The sequence below is a fragment of the Chiloscyllium plagiosum genome, unplaced genomic scaffold, assembly GCF_037043375.1.
Source record: "Chiloscyllium plagiosum isolate Xiang-an unplaced genomic scaffold, Cpla_swu_hap1 HiC_scaffold_15, whole genome shotgun sequence".
Classification (NCBI taxonomy): domain Eukaryota; kingdom Metazoa; phylum Chordata; class Chondrichthyes; order Orectolobiformes; family Hemiscylliidae; genus Chiloscyllium; species Chiloscyllium plagiosum.
In genome coordinates, this window is record NW_028270153.1 from 37,417,185 (window position 1) to 37,432,707 (window position 15,523).

The 15,523-nt window shown below is 38.1% G+C and overlaps 1 protein-coding gene across 3 annotated transcripts in view; it reads right to left on the minus strand.

The window, feature by feature from the left end:
* The window catches only part of LOC122560111 (brefeldin A-inhibited guanine nucleotide-exchange protein 2-like), a 102,548-nt gene that overhangs the window by 33,906 nt on the left and 53,119 nt on the right, over positions 1 to 15,523 (minus strand). For all 3 annotated transcript variants that reach the window (XM_087994897.1, XM_043710359.2, XM_087994898.1), the window contains exons 16-24: positions 14,754 to 14,959; positions 14,539 to 14,623; positions 13,294 to 13,465; positions 11,631 to 11,782; positions 8,650 to 8,778; positions 6,824 to 6,982; positions 5,384 to 5,525; positions 2,079 to 2,172; positions 430 to 470 (exon numbers count right to left, since the gene is read on the minus strand). In XM_087994897.1, coding sequence (XP_087851023.1) covers positions 430 to 470; positions 2,079 to 2,172; positions 5,384 to 5,525; positions 6,824 to 6,982; positions 8,650 to 8,778; positions 11,631 to 11,782; positions 13,294 to 13,465; positions 14,539 to 14,623; positions 14,754 to 14,959 — 1,180 coding nt within the window. The remainder of the gene's footprint in view (positions 1 to 429; positions 471 to 2,078; positions 2,173 to 5,383; positions 5,526 to 6,823; positions 6,983 to 8,649; positions 8,779 to 11,630; positions 11,783 to 13,293; positions 13,466 to 14,538; positions 14,624 to 14,753; positions 14,960 to 15,523) is intronic.

Below are 15,523 nucleotides of genomic sequence, written 5' to 3' on the forward strand. Positions count from 1 at the left end.
CTCTTGATGGTCATCCCTAAATAATAACTTGCACTCACTATCTGCTGATTGATGAAATGCCTTTTGATCCAGTTTCCTGCCCTTCCCCAGATGAAGGAATTACTGCTGGACACTCGAGTTCTGTCATATTTAAGGCAACATTTAGCATTGCCACATTAAGTAGAAATTAAAGCTTCTTCTACTCTGCTGTAATCATGTGCCTTAATCTAGCATTAGGATCATGCTTTTACTTGTATGCTATTCGCCCCCCCCACCCCCCCGCAATCTCTCAGATTTCCAACTTCAACCCACATTCATGTCCAAATGGTGAAAATTAATAATGAACCAACCACCCATCCAAATCACGGATTCATTTTACATCTAAATCATTTGAAGTTTGGTTGCTTAAATTGAGCTGACAAATTACTCAACACACACATACAAACCTACCAATAGCATTTCCATCAAGTCTCGTTGATCCAGTGAATATCCTGAAGTGAAAAGAGCAAAGAAAATTCAGTATTTTTCTTTAAGATTTGTTCTCTTAAACCGACATGCCCAAACTCAGGGATAAGATATCACACTCAACACTCTGGACTTGCACCTTGAATAATGAATAAACTGGTTTGTATAAATTAAGAAGCAGATATAACCCAAGCTCCACAGCCACATCTGTCATTACTCAACTCTTAATAATAGCTTGTACATGTAAAGGGCTGCTGCTGTCCACTAGTCACTCACTTCAGGTACTAGTCTTTGGTCTAATGACTGAGATAAAGCACAAATGAATTCAGCCAAATCTAAGTTAGATCAAATTGGCACTGACCCAACACCACCACAGAAGATGGCAGGGGCACAGAATGTACACTGTGTTTTGAAAATCAATCTCCACCAAGTGGCTACATGCACTATAATGTTGTATAATATTATTACCGCTCTAAGTAAAAGATTCACAATAGATCCAGCACCTCAAAACCCAACAGCCATATGTAGATCAACTACAGCAACAAAATAGTATTCAATACATAACTGAAGGCACATTGCTCAATTGATCATTACCACTAAGCCTGGAACTAGCCCTGGTTCAAAAGGGAACAAAGGACATGCCGAGAAAAGTTCCAGAGTTATCGAAAACTGAAGTCCCAAATTGGAGAAGTTGCAGAGGACTGCATTCAAGCAGAAGCAGCATAATCTGGACAAAGCTGAGCAATCCCACAACTAGAAGAACTGAATAAGGCTCTGCTTTACCTTCAAAATGGTGGTCTTTTAAAAAATTAATGGGAGGAAGATCCCCAATAATGATAAGAGCCCAGCACAACAAAAATAAGGTTGAAACATTAGTAACAATCATCTGTCAGAAATGCCTTGTAGATCATTCAGCTTTGTCAGAGATTCACACAATATAGAAGTGTCAGGATTTAGTCAATCGATTCACTTTATATCCAAAAAAGGTGGAAGCTCATGGTCACCTCACAAAGCCAATTAGAGATGGTCCTTAAACATTGAGCTTGCCATTAATTATCCATGAACAAATAAAATAAATATCAATTGGTATTAAATCTGCACTTTGCTTTGAGACTACAAAATTGTAGGAATATGAATATTAAAATTCCATACTGGAGTAGTGCAGAAATTTGTCTTTTATGGCTAGGACGAATGCTGCAGAGAGATACATAACCTGAGATGACTTCATCATGATGTTCTGTGCTTGAAAGAGTGTCACCCATGCTCATAAAGCAAAAACAAAGTGTCCTTAAAGGTAGTCTAATGGTTGCTCATTTTTATTTGTATTAAAATATAGATTTTAATGTCTAAACTATGATATCTGTAATGAGTAATTTTTTTAAAAAACTTTCATTAAAATGGGAGGGTTGCAAGGGACACAAATCTCCAAATGTAGCCCCGTTTGAGCACCTCTGTTCAGAGCAATAGCTATAAATTTATAACAGGACAATTACAAAAGTGGCTTAATAAACAATTCTGAATACTCCTTTGTTTTGCCATATGCTGACTTAGCAAAAGGAAGAAATTAAAATATAAATCAAAATTGCTCATTCAGATAAACATACAAAATCCATAAGGAGAGGCTTTTCTTTTACCTATCTACTGCAACAACCACACTCTGAGAGCTGGTCTCACCCACAGATTCCTGAATACTGGCTATTTGTTTTTTATCCACAGTGCCAAAGGTACCTGTAAACAAAGAAACCCCACAAAATTAGCACACATATACACACTTCAGAGTAAGGAAATACTCAAAAAATGTTGGCCAACTATATCCTAATGTCTTTCCCTGGCTTGGCATTTATTCAACTTTAAATCTCTACCAAAGACCTTTCAATGTTTTTCCAGAATATCAATGCAAGTTATCACTAGTCCAACATGTTACTGCAGAAATTTGCTGTATAACTGATTTGTTCAACCACATCCTCACTCCACCTTTGACGTCCCAAGCACTAGTAAAATCATGACTTTCTCACATGGCTTGGTCCTCTGGTATGACCCACATCAATGCACCCTCAAATTCAACAGACAGAAACTTGAACAAAGATGTTGGAAACTGGTCAGCCATTCACCACCATATGTGACTGGCTTATTTCTCAAAAACAACTATTTGGTTCTTAATCTGATTTGTTAAAATTGCTAACTCTTCCACGTTCAGCCTGCAATGCAAAGTTTACACTTACACATCATCACTCTAGTCTTACAAAACAAAAATCTCAACACCCTCCATCCTCTGAAACCTCATGCCCTCCAACTACCTCAGAGGTCCTTGAAAATATTCCCAACTCCCAAATCTGAGTCCATATTTTCTGGAACTCCACATCTGAAACCTTTCAATCAAGTTTGTCAACCTTAACACGGGACAGTCATGCTATCAAATAACAAACCATAATGTGACAGTGACAATGGTAAACTATTCCTTCTCAACCCATCTGCAAGGATTTGATATGGTTGACAACACCAACTTCCATCAATACCTTTCCCAGCTGGGTGTCTTTGCAAAGTTATATCCATTTCTACCTATCCAGTTATGGTCAGAACATCAACTATAATGGCTTTTTCTGCATTGTTACATCTGTAGACCCCAAGAATTTATGCTGCAATACCCCCACTTTTAAATTTGTTTGCTGTCCTTCAGTGACACCATCCAAAAATGGAGTTTGTGGTCAATATTAATGAGAAAACTTTCAGCTGTACTTCACTGCCTCTCAATTTCTTTACTGTCATCTTGATTGTTCGGCATTTCATAATAGGCAAGCAAAAAAAAAAAATCCTCGATCTTGGGGGGGGGGGCGGGGGGGAGAGGAGGAGAAGAAAGAGATTGATATGGATACTATTTTCTTCAGTCTTCACTATAAACTTCCATTCCCTCAATCATTGTGTTCATTACTTTTCCTGGAAAACATGAACTAGACTGTACACAACTGTGGTGTCTTGTCTGATGCGGAGTTAATCTTCTGACCATCACTAGAACTGCTATTTCTACCTCCAGAACCTCCCCCCCCCCCCCCCACCAACCAGCTACATCTCAGTTCCTACCGCCATAGCCATCAACTCTGCCTGCGATAAAATAAGGCGTGACCAATCCATTCACTACCCCCATTCACTCATCAGAATTATTCTCACTGACCTAAGTTGTCTTTTGTTTAAACAATGCCTTAATTTTAAAACACTCAACTTAACTTTCAAATCTCAACATGGTCCCAACTCTGCAACCCACTGAAATGCTTGTAATCCTTCAGTGATTCAGATGTTTAAGCATCCCTAACTTTAACTGCCTATCATTTGCGTCTATGCCTCAGCTGACATGACCCAAGCTTGAGAATTTATTTTCTAAAACTCCACCTTTCTTTCCTCCATGAAGTCGTTCCTATGTCTGTCAAGAAGCAGTTGGCTAGCTATCCAAATAGTTTTGTGATGCTCTGAGCCAAATTTTGATAACACTCCTGTGAAATGTGTCTTGGAACATTTCAGCACATTAAAAGCAATAACTACAAAGTTTATATTGCTAATGTAAACCTCTGATCATTTTCCTGTTGTTCAAGTAGACTTACTTTTTGGATGAGTGTTGTACAAGCAACATTGACCAAGTTGAGCTTTGATAATATTATAAAAGTAATATGTTTTTAAGTTTTCAACAATTCAATCAAATACAAACCAATGATTTGTGTTACAATGGCAAAATAGTAATAGTCTTGAACATGACATTGTCTTTGCTTAATATCTAAACCAGCTACTGAATAGGCAGTTCTAAGTGCACAGCCCACTTATGGTCAAACAGACACAAAGTAAAGTCATCACAGACCGGAGGAAAGTAGGACTACCCTCTCATTAAAGGAAGAATATTGGTGGCTATTTTAACCCAAGGGTCACCAAGCCTCAGGTGAGGATCAAGGTTGAAAAAGTGAGACCTTCACAGTCACCTAAGCAGGAATGGAAACCCCCACTGTTGGTGTCACTCTGCAAAATAGAAGTCCAGCCAACTGAACTAACTGTCTCCCTAGCTGGAAATGTGTTGCTGGAAAAGCGCAGCAGGTCAGGCAGCATCCAGGGAACAGGAGAATCGACGTTTCGGGCATAAGCCCTTCTTCAGGAAAGAAGGGCTTATGCCCGAAACGTCGATTCTCCTGTTCCCTGGATGCTGCCTGACCTGCTGCGCTTTTCCAGCAACACATTTCCAGCTCTGATCTCCAGCATCTGCAGACCTCACTTTCTCCTCCTAACTGTCTCCCTACCCTACATTTAAAATACAGAATTGTCTCTCTCACTTCCTGGAACTTCCATCCACATTTATAGGACAATTGCCAGTTTGAAGTGTGACTGAAAAGGTCTAATTTCTTGGAATGCAATAGTACAAGTAAGCAGGGTCAGTGTTTGCTATACAACTTCAAAATATCCTAAGGCAGTATTCATTTGCTGCAGATCTTTGAGGTTTAAATGTCATATAAATTTGGGATATTCTCTTGTGTACAAATAAACTTTTCTTACATGTATACCATGAGCATAAAAGGAAAACTGTAATTAAATTATGACCACAGCAAGAAAAAGGATCAGCAAAAGGTTAAGTGCATTATTCTATCAAATATATAAACACTTCAATTACTTCTTATTGTGGTCATGTTGTATTGAAAACAAAGGTGTGTTAAATAAGTTAGTTGGTACTTTATATATTTAATTAAAGAAAAATTACCTAACTTAAAAGACAATGGACAACTTAGCTTACTATTGTATGGTAATTACAACTCAAACTATGAAAACACAACTATTCACAACTTTCACGTACACATCTAAAATTCGATCTACATTTGCAACTAAACAATTCAGCAAAACATTTCAAAGAAAGGTTTGCATTTGACGCATCTACACAATAGCTTTTCTATGAAGAAGTTGGTCACTTTACCTAGTCCTAAGAATTCTTCTCCTCCAGTTCCAGAACTTGCAGTGAATCCATCCTTAGCTCGCAGGGAACCAGAAACATATTTAGTCTTGACCCCTGTACCTATCAACTGTGCCAGCTCCAGCTGGCTAATGCACTTCAGTATCTAGGAACATGAAGATTAGAAATCCAACAAGTTAACTTTGATAAAGGATATTTTAGATGGACTTTTACATTCCTGTTACCTCTAAAATGATTAGAATATTAGCATTTTGACTGGAAGAAAACGTTCAGTTCTGTTAGCACTTAAAACCTGAAGTGAATAGATTAGATTAGATTACAGTGTGGAAACAGGCCCTTCGGCCCAACAAGTCCACACCGACCCGCCGAAGCGAAACCCACCCATACCCCTACATTTACCCCTTACCTAACACTATGGGCAATTTAGTATGGCCAATTCACCTAACCTGCACATCTTTGGACTGTGGGAGGAAACCGGAGCACCCGGAGGAAACCCACGCAGACACGGGGAGAACGTGCAAACTCCACACAGTCAGTCGCCTGAGTCGGGAATTGAACCCGGGTCTCTGGCGCTGCGAGGCAGCAGTGCTAACCACTGTGCCACCGTGCCGCCCACAATGTAGAATTCCATTTCACTATTTGAAGCATTTCCCCTAAAAATTGTCTTCATCAAGTGTGCATTTGTCTTAGGATTAGCCCACTTCCAAGCAAAGCACCAAACAAGATGAAAGTTGGAAGTACTTCAAGTAATGAGTGATTAGGAATTTGTCCTTACTACCCCAATTATTCCTAGAGGAACAATTATGAGATAAATTAATTGAAAATTAAAATATTGGAAACTTCCACACAGAAGCGGTTATCTGAAACATTTCAGCAGTGGTTGAAGCACTAGAGTTCACTTCCAGCTATAATTTTTCAATAGCTAACATTTATCATTTAAAATCAGAAAAGAGAAATGTTGGCATAGTGAAGGTCACTTTCCTGCTTTATATTAATTACACGGGACTAAAAACAGGTTATTTCATCTGGTCAGATGATGAATGCTCATGCCAACCAGATCCTTATTAACTGCTTTGAAATGGTATTGGTATTTGGTCAGCGCCAGATCCAAGTTGAAGGGCTCTTGTGCCATAATGGTAGGGTCCTCACCTCTCAACCAGGATCTGTGTGTTTAAGTCCCACCTGCTTCAGAAGTGCGATAACATTTCTGTACAATTTGATTAGATAGCACTTAAATCCAAGCAGTAGTTAGCAACAATTAAAAAGGACAAGCTTTGAAGCCATGAATAATGGTAAAATAAATCTTCTTAGTTACTTGCTTAGCCTTTACATATTGGATGATATTAGGAATTCGGGTTAACAGGAAGAACAACATTTATCTTTATTCATTACCCAACAGGACAAATTTTTCCAAGAAAGAAATAGCACACTCATAATATTTACCTCATGCCAAGAATTTCCAAGGTAGTTACCGTCAGTGTGGGCCACAGTAATAAGTGTCTTAATCGTATCTATATTCTTCTGTTTCATTTCTGTGATGCCAGAACTTGCTGTCAATAGCGTAAAACGGGCCAGAGCTTGCACATAGGCATCTCGTTCAATCTACACAAATGATGCATTATTTTATTTCATTTCAAATGTAAGATTACTATTCACAAATAATATTTTACATGCAAAATTCTTCTCTTGTGTATCAGGAACGAGAAACAAAAATCAAATTGACATTGAGATTTGATTTTAGTCAGGATATATCTTTCTATATCAGGACCAAAAAAAAAAAACAGCCTGCTTTATCAACATTCAATACTGGACAAGCCCCAGTTTTGATCAATTAAACATTTGCAGGAACAAAACAATTGCCTACAACCCGACAACTAAGCCCATTCTTTCTTCTGGTCAAGGTCTCATGTGAAAAACAAGATTACTCACAATCTGTGTCCCCAGTGTGACATGAAGCTAAGGTTCTGATGCTAATCATCTTCACCAAAAAAAACCCACCAACTACTTATACCCCCACTTCATCTTAAAGCTGTTGCTGAAACTTGCTTCTCTTTTTAAAAAAAAACATGGTCTAAATTCGATTATCCCAATGCTTTCCTGATCAGCTTTCCATTTTTCATCCTCCATTAATGTGCTCATTCCAAACTCTACTTCATAAGTCACCCTTGCCAATCACACCCCTATGCTTAATACTCAAATTTTGACATTATCTATACATTCAAATCTCCCTTTGGTCTCACCTCCACCTCGTCACTTTAATAGGAAGAATAGAAAGGCAGCATGTTACTTTTATGGACACAGATTACAGAACTATGCAATACAAAAGGAATGAAAGTGCCTTGGTGCATGAATCACAAAATATAAATGCATAGGTAGAGCAAGTGATTATGAAGGACAATGCAACAGTCATTTATTGAAAGAGGGATGGACAAAAATAAAAAGAGTACAGTGCACGGTGGAAGTACATTTGGTGTACTATGCAGAGTTCTGATCTTCTTAAATAGAACCAGACAGTTGCATAGCAGTTTAGAGAAGCTCACTTGCCTAATTTCCAGGAAGAAAGGTCTTCTGAGCAAAGGTGCAATGGTTCAGATCTATGGCAACTAGGGTTTTAGGAGAACAACAGGTGCTCTTTTCAAATATAAGATTTTCAGGGGCATAGACAGTGTGGATGCCATGATAATGCGACTCCATTTGGGAAAAGCTAGACAGTTTAAAAGTAGAGGACACCAGTTTCAAAATAAGGGATCTTCGAATATAAGATAGAACTGATAAACCTTTTATTTGAGGGTCATTAAAAGTAGGTTTTGCAAAGAGCAGTGGAGTCAAGGTCTTTAAATATTTTTAAAGTAGAGTGACATTGACTCCCTCATCAGTCAAGAGTCTAAAAGGTATAGGGGTAGACAGGAAAATGAAAGCGTTGATCTATCAAAATGGCAGAGTAAGCTTGAGGGGCAGAATGCCTGTACACCTCTTTGCAAACTCCGAATTTCTCCAATTTGTACTTTATCCCAAATCTTTGCATGACCTTTGCTGGTCTATTGTTTTTCCTGATTTTGTGTGCACTTGCATAGGCACGTGCAGCATTAAATATTTTCCTCACAAAACCATGACATCTCCCAGACAGGTGTTCCAACAGCAAGTTAGTTTTCAGGAACCAGAAACTGTCTCAATTCATGCTCTGAAGAGCAAAAGATTCCACCTGTTGTGTGAAAAAGCCTACAAATCTGAAATTAGAGTATTCAAATCGAGAATGTGTGAATACATACCTGCATGCTAAAAATGCAGGCTATTCTAATTGCACATCGGATACCTTCCAGGCAAAGAAAGGCAACATCAGGATCATCACAGTCTTGCAAGCCAACACTGAATGCTGCTAAAAGTGGTGTCCATGCCAACTGTAAACAAAAAATGCACAAATGTTGAGCAGTTTTTCCTGTTTTTCCTAATGCCAACAACATCATTTGAAAAATTAAAAGTATCTTCCATGACAGCAAGAGGATCAAAACAGCTGTTGTACAGACTTCCTGTTTTCTACAAACTAGGTTGGAAACAAAATTACTGTAGTAACAACACAAAATATAAACATACGATTACGTAATTACACCTGTAAAACACAGCATGTTTTCCTCTGAACTATATACAAATGTGTGTATCATCTATAAATATGGGTGAGGTGCTAGATGATTAGAGAGTGGCTCATGCTGTGCTTTTGTTTAATGAGAGATGTAAGGACAAGCCTGGTGACTACAGATCGGAGAGTCTGACTTCAGTGTTGGGTAAGTTGTTTGAAGTGATTTGGAAAGATAGGATTTATATGCATTTGGAAAAGCAACAAATGATTCGGGATGGTCACCATGGTTTGTCCAAAGGAAATAGTGTCTCCAACTGTATTGAGCGTTTTGAGGAAGAAACCAAAATTGACAAGGGCAGAGTGCTAGACATTGTTTACTTGGACTTTGATAAAGCCTTTGACAAGGTTCCACATGGTAGACTAAATCAATAAAGTTAGATCACAAGGGATTCAGGGTAAGCTTGCCAAATTGGATACAAAATTGGCTTACTGGCAGGAAACAGAGGGGGATGGAAGAGTGTTGTTTTTTGGATTGAGGGCTTGTAACTTGCAGTGTTCCTCAAGGATTAGCACTGGGTCCACTTTCATTTGTCATTCATGTAAATGGTTTAGATGAGAATATAGAAAGCACGATTAGCAAGTTTATGACATGAAGATTGTCATACAACAGACAGTGAAGCAGGTTAGCTAAAAATACAAAAAGAACTTGATCAGTTGGGTCAATGAGCTCTCTGAAGTTTGCATCACATATAGATAGGGTGATTAAGGCAGTGCTTAGTGCGCTTGCCTTCAGTGCTCAGACATTTGAGTACAGGAGTTGGGACATTATATTGAGGTTGTAGAAGACATTGGTCTTTTCTTAGAGTAAGATATCCAGTTCTGGTCTCCCTATTATTGGAAGGATATTATTAAGCTGGGCAGGGATCAGAAGAGTTTTACCAGGGTGTTGCCAGGAATGGAGGGTTTGAGTTATAAGAGGCTAGATAGGCTGGGACGTTCTTAATTAAAGCATAGGGAGGTTGACAGGTGACCTTAGAGGTTTATAAAATAATAGGTAAAGTCAATGGCAGGTGCCTTTTCCCTAGAGTGGGGGATTTCAAGATTAGCGAGCATATTTTTAAGGAGAAAAGACAGACAAAAAAGACACACTGTGCTTTTTTTTGTTTACAGACAGTGACTTGTTTGTGGAATGAACTTTCAGAGGAAGTGACAGATGCAGGCATAGTTATAGCTTTTGAAAGACACTTTAATGGCATGGACGGGTTGGACCGAAGGGTCTGTTTCCATGCTGTACATCTCTGACTCTATAAATAAGTACATGAATAAATAGTATTTGGAGTGATATGGGCCAAGCATAGGCACATGGGACTAGTTTAGTTTGGGAATTATAGTTGACACAGACTGGTTGGACTGAAGGGTCTGTTTCTGTGCTGTATGACTATAATTTTTTTTTCTCTCAAGGCTTCTATATTGTTGTCAATGAAAGTGAGAATATGCTTTCAGACTTCATGTGGTGTTCTGTATGAACCACTCATTCATAAAACAGAGCACTGTGACACAGCATCAGATCGTCCTCTGTGCTACGAGTGAAGTAAATAGTCTGAGTATGTTACTCATGTATACATAACAAAAATAAGTGAAAAATTTGAATTCAAACAACAATTACTACTCCACAACAAACATAGGAAATATAACAATTCAATTTCATCATTTTCAGTCAATTGCAAGTTTTCCAGGAGCCCAGTCATGTGCTATGACACATGAATGGCAAGCCAAACCAAATCCGTACTGCTACGTGGATTTGCAATACAGGGAAATTAAAATATTCAATAGCCCTCAAAATTACTCAACTGCTTCTAAGCAGTCTTTACAAATGACAGTACCTTAGCCACCAAGTTTGTAATTTAAACAAAAATCATGTAACTTTAGTAGAACATAAATAGACAACAAAGGCAACCTAATTAATATCTATAACCATAGCTCTACTCTCTCTCAGAGAGACACACACACAAACACACTGTTAAGGGATAAATTAGAAAGAAAAATAAATGTGATTTGCCCGTTCAATAAACAGTTTCAAACAATGGATACCAAGTCTTAAGAAATCCTTGAACATCCTGATTGTTCACAGGCAAGTAGAATAGTATATGTTGCCTGAATTCAGACTTCCCAAATTTTTTTTAAAAAACAGGTTGGAATTCTTTTCTCAGAACATTCAACAACAACTCATTAACTGGAGAAAAACTGGACAGACATCAAAACAAAGCAGCCCAGTCTCGATGTTTTTTTAAAAATCACATTGTCACCTGCCAAATCCAGTCAGAACCGACTTTTTTTTATTTTCCTCTTTTCAAACAACATTCTGTCATTGGTTGGTTAGCACAAGTCCTCCCTTCATTGACCAATTCAACATCCAGCCAGCTGCCAGCCCTGAGCAGAGCAAACACTCTTTGCCAGTTCATCTACAGGGTCCTTCAATTAGTAATTAAGTTGCATCACTTCCCAGGCTAGTCGCAGCAAAAAAACTCTTTTGGCTCTCTTAAAACCATTTGCTGCTCCAAGTTCAATTCTTAATGTTAACTTCCAATTCCAAAGCAAATGAGAAAATTACAAGAAAAGTAGTGATGGTCTCTACATTCGTCACACGAAAATTCTGAGACTGAGAATCAAACTTACTTTAAACATTGGTCTGACATGTTCAAGGTGCGTAGCACTGGTAAATGGTGCTTGTGCATGACTAACAGCCTCCATCAGGACCTTCGCAGTTTTTGCCATTTGCTCCATCTCAAGATTATATAGTAGTCTTCGTTGTTTTTCAGTGGCTACGCCTACAAGCAAAGGTGATAAAGTTCAACACTTGATACGAAGATGAAAAGAAAATTCAACTGAAAATTTCCTATTAAATCAAGAGATATTAATCCAGTAAAGTTCAAATTGTTTCTGAAACAAAGCAAGTGTAGAACCAGAGTCACCAAAAGTCATTATAGCAGGAGTTGAATTAAGAGCTTTAAAAAGATACAAAGCCTTTACGATAAGGAGAGAATATGAAGTGTAAGATAAATAGATGCGGAAGTAGAGTAAGGTGATGTATAGGCTGGCTGACAGGTGAATGGGCAAGGTGGTAGGCTGGGTTAGGTGTCTGGAGGGAGCTTCAAGTCAGGACAGCATCAGGTGTTGGGCAAATACTAATTCAAGGTTTTCCCTGGTAACCAATTATAAAATAACTACTGCAGCTAGAACATGATACGGCTGTATAACAATCATGCGCAATGGTCCGAATATGATTAATAATATAGTCATATGTATTAATTTGGAACATGAACATGATTGGGAAGGGATAGGAGTACTGTAAAGTGTACATTTGATTGGAAACTATTTTTAAAAGGAATAGCCGATTGGAAGCTTGTTATGTGTAAGAATAGTATAACACCTTGATTCTAGCAATATAATTGAAGTTGTGCAACATTTATTTTGATGTGCCTCCTGTACATGCACAAATAAACGTTTAAAAAGAAACCAGAGTCTCATTCTAGTCTAAGAGGAAAAAAAGGGTTAACACTCACCCCTTCACTTGGTAATAAGAAGATAAAATTGTTTGTTCCTTTAAGTAATTCAAAATACACACCCAAACACATGGTAAAAAGAGGAAAAAAAAGAGGGACTTTCTCTCAATAGAGATTCAGTTTGGGACAAAGAATGATTATCCTCTTTTGCCTTTGAGAAGTAAAGTTTGAAATTGGCTTTTTATTTGCATGGGTGCATGCCACAGACCACTGGCAGTTGTTGTTGACATTCAAGAAATAGAGAATTTTCTCAGAGTCTTCACAAGAGTGGCTGAATATTGTTCCAGGTATTGTCCTGGATACTCAAGGGCTTTTTAGAGAAACAGAAGAGGAGAGCTGGGAAGATCTTCAGCAGATTGGAAACAAACTTCCTATCTAAAACCAGACAAACTCCAACAAAATGCAAAACATTGTCCAAAGAGAAAAGCCACAAAACCCAGTCAGTGACCAAACAAACCCAGCGATTAGCCAGGACTATAGGATTTCCAAAAAATGCTTGTTCTGTAGAAAGAAAAAAATTGGATTCCTTAGCCTTTTAAACAAATAAAAAGTATCTTAACAGAACTTGAAATGAATCAACATTTCAATAATTCCCCCAAACTTAGATCCTAAAAAGAAAAAAAATCAGAATGAAGCCTCCATAATACCTGGGCCAATATTTCTACGATCTATAAAAATTATGACATCCAATAACTCTTGTATTTGAAAGGATCACTAAAGTATTTATGTTCTGTATTTAACAGCAAGTCTCATGAAATTGTCAATATTAAACTTACTTGGTTTGGTAGACTTTGGTGTGATTGAAAATTCTTTAGTCTCTTTCATGGCAATTTTTTTCCCTGCAATCTCATCATAAATGGAAGACAGGTATTCTTCTGGCAGATCTTTGTTGTCATGGATCCCACGATTCATTTTTATGTACTGTTCTTTTGTCATTTTGTTCTTTACCTGTTCAACACATAATGCAATGCAAGCCTTACAACAGAAATCTTAAGATAGTGCTGGAAAGTAGGACTAATGTAGTGTTAGAGCAGTTTTTGACCACACAGACTCAATCAACTGAAAGATCTCTTCTGTACTGTATGTTTCTATGATTCGATGTAGATGTCTTAACTGATTCTTGAATCAAGCTTCTAATAAAAATCACTTTTTTAAAAAAAGGAAGGCACTAAAAGTTTCTCTTTTGTTTCTACACACCACTGGTTTGATATTAGATTAGATTAGATTACTTAGTGTGGAAACAGGCCCTTCAGCCCAACAGGTCCACACCACCCCGCTGAAGCGCAACCCACCCATACCCCTACATTTACCCCTTACCTAACACTACGGGCAATTTAGCATGGCCAATTCACCTGACCTGCACATCTTTGGACTGTGGGAGGAAACCGGAGCACCCGGAGGAAACCCACGCAGACACGGGGAGAACGTGCAAACTCCACACAGTGAGTCGCCTGAGGTGGGAATTGAACCCGGGTCTCTGGCGCTGTGAGGCAGCAGTGCTAACCACTGTGCCACCATGCCGCCCATTCTTTCCTGTGGCCTTATTTGTATCAAATAATTCTTCTTGTAGTAAATATTGTTTCTCCAGCAACAGGGTAATAATGATGCTAACACCACCGACAAAATTTCAACTTTGGTTGTTAATATAAAATGCGCGTTACCAGATCAACTGCTTGCACCATGTGAAAGTTAGAAGTTCCACCCATCTCTACAATAGTAAAAAGTTGACTTTACTTTGTGAAGTGACATGTTCCCTTATTGCTTCCATAGCAGTTTCAATAAAATACAATAATGCCCAATGTGATGACACAAGAGGGGAAGGAAAATTTATATTTCATGATTGTGTTACATACAAAATTTTCAGAGGGGGATGCCATGGCAGGCAGAAAAGAGATGACATCAGAAACCTAAACCCAAATTAATTGGAATGCTAATCTCTCATACTGTTTAGCTCAGGAAAATCAGTCACAACACAAATTCATATCTTCATTCGCAAGACATTTTTTCCTGAATTAAGTTACCTGAGGACTGTGCAGATCTGTTGTCAGCATTATAATAGAGTAGGCCAGGACATATGCCGAATCAGCACTTGCAAACAGTATCTGTCTGGGTGGGGGGGGACAGGTAGGGTAAAAAGTGCATTACCTAATTAAATAGATGAAAATTTTCAAGTACAATTTTTGAAAGCATCACCAGTTCTCACTTTAAGATATAAAATTTTTACACTTTGAATTACCCTTGATTACACTCCAAATATCTAGCTGCAAACTTTTCCACAAGTCGGTCAATTTTCTGCGCTTCCCCAGGCAGACGAAAGCCTTCGAGAAATATACGAAGTGCTGAAACAAAATCCTTCTCACAGAAGTCCAGTTGATCAACATAAGCATACATCACTTCTTTGCTGAACTTGCTGTTCTCTCCGAGGAACTCACCCACTTGACTCTGTGGAAGCATGCAAGAATATTCAGTCATGTTAAGTTAATTTCAAACTCTGATACTCGATTCAACGATTCAAAAATTACAATACAATGAAAGACGAATGATTCTTTCAGTCCACAGACAAGCCAAATACTGGAACAATTAAAAAGATTCTCCAAGATAAAGATCCTTTAATCACACTGATTGAACTCCAAATGAAATAAATATTTGTCATAAAGATACACTGAAGTCAAATTCATGGGGAAGTACAGAGATTTGACAGGGGGTGGGCACGAGGGAGTGGAAGGAAATAGTAGTTATTAGTTTGTTTAATCCCAATCTCAAGGGGAAGCATTGCAACAAAAAGTCATGCAATATACAATACACCAAGTACAGTCCCTGGCTCACTTGGTCTGTTGTGCAATTCTTACAGTTAAACCTATCCACCATTCATGTTTAAATCATTATCAGACTGAAATACTGACCTGCATCTATGATCATACAGTCAATCATGGGAGAACATTAATAATGTTTTTAATAATAGTTATACTTAAAGTAGCTTTTTAAAAAGTTTATTATTTGGCACAT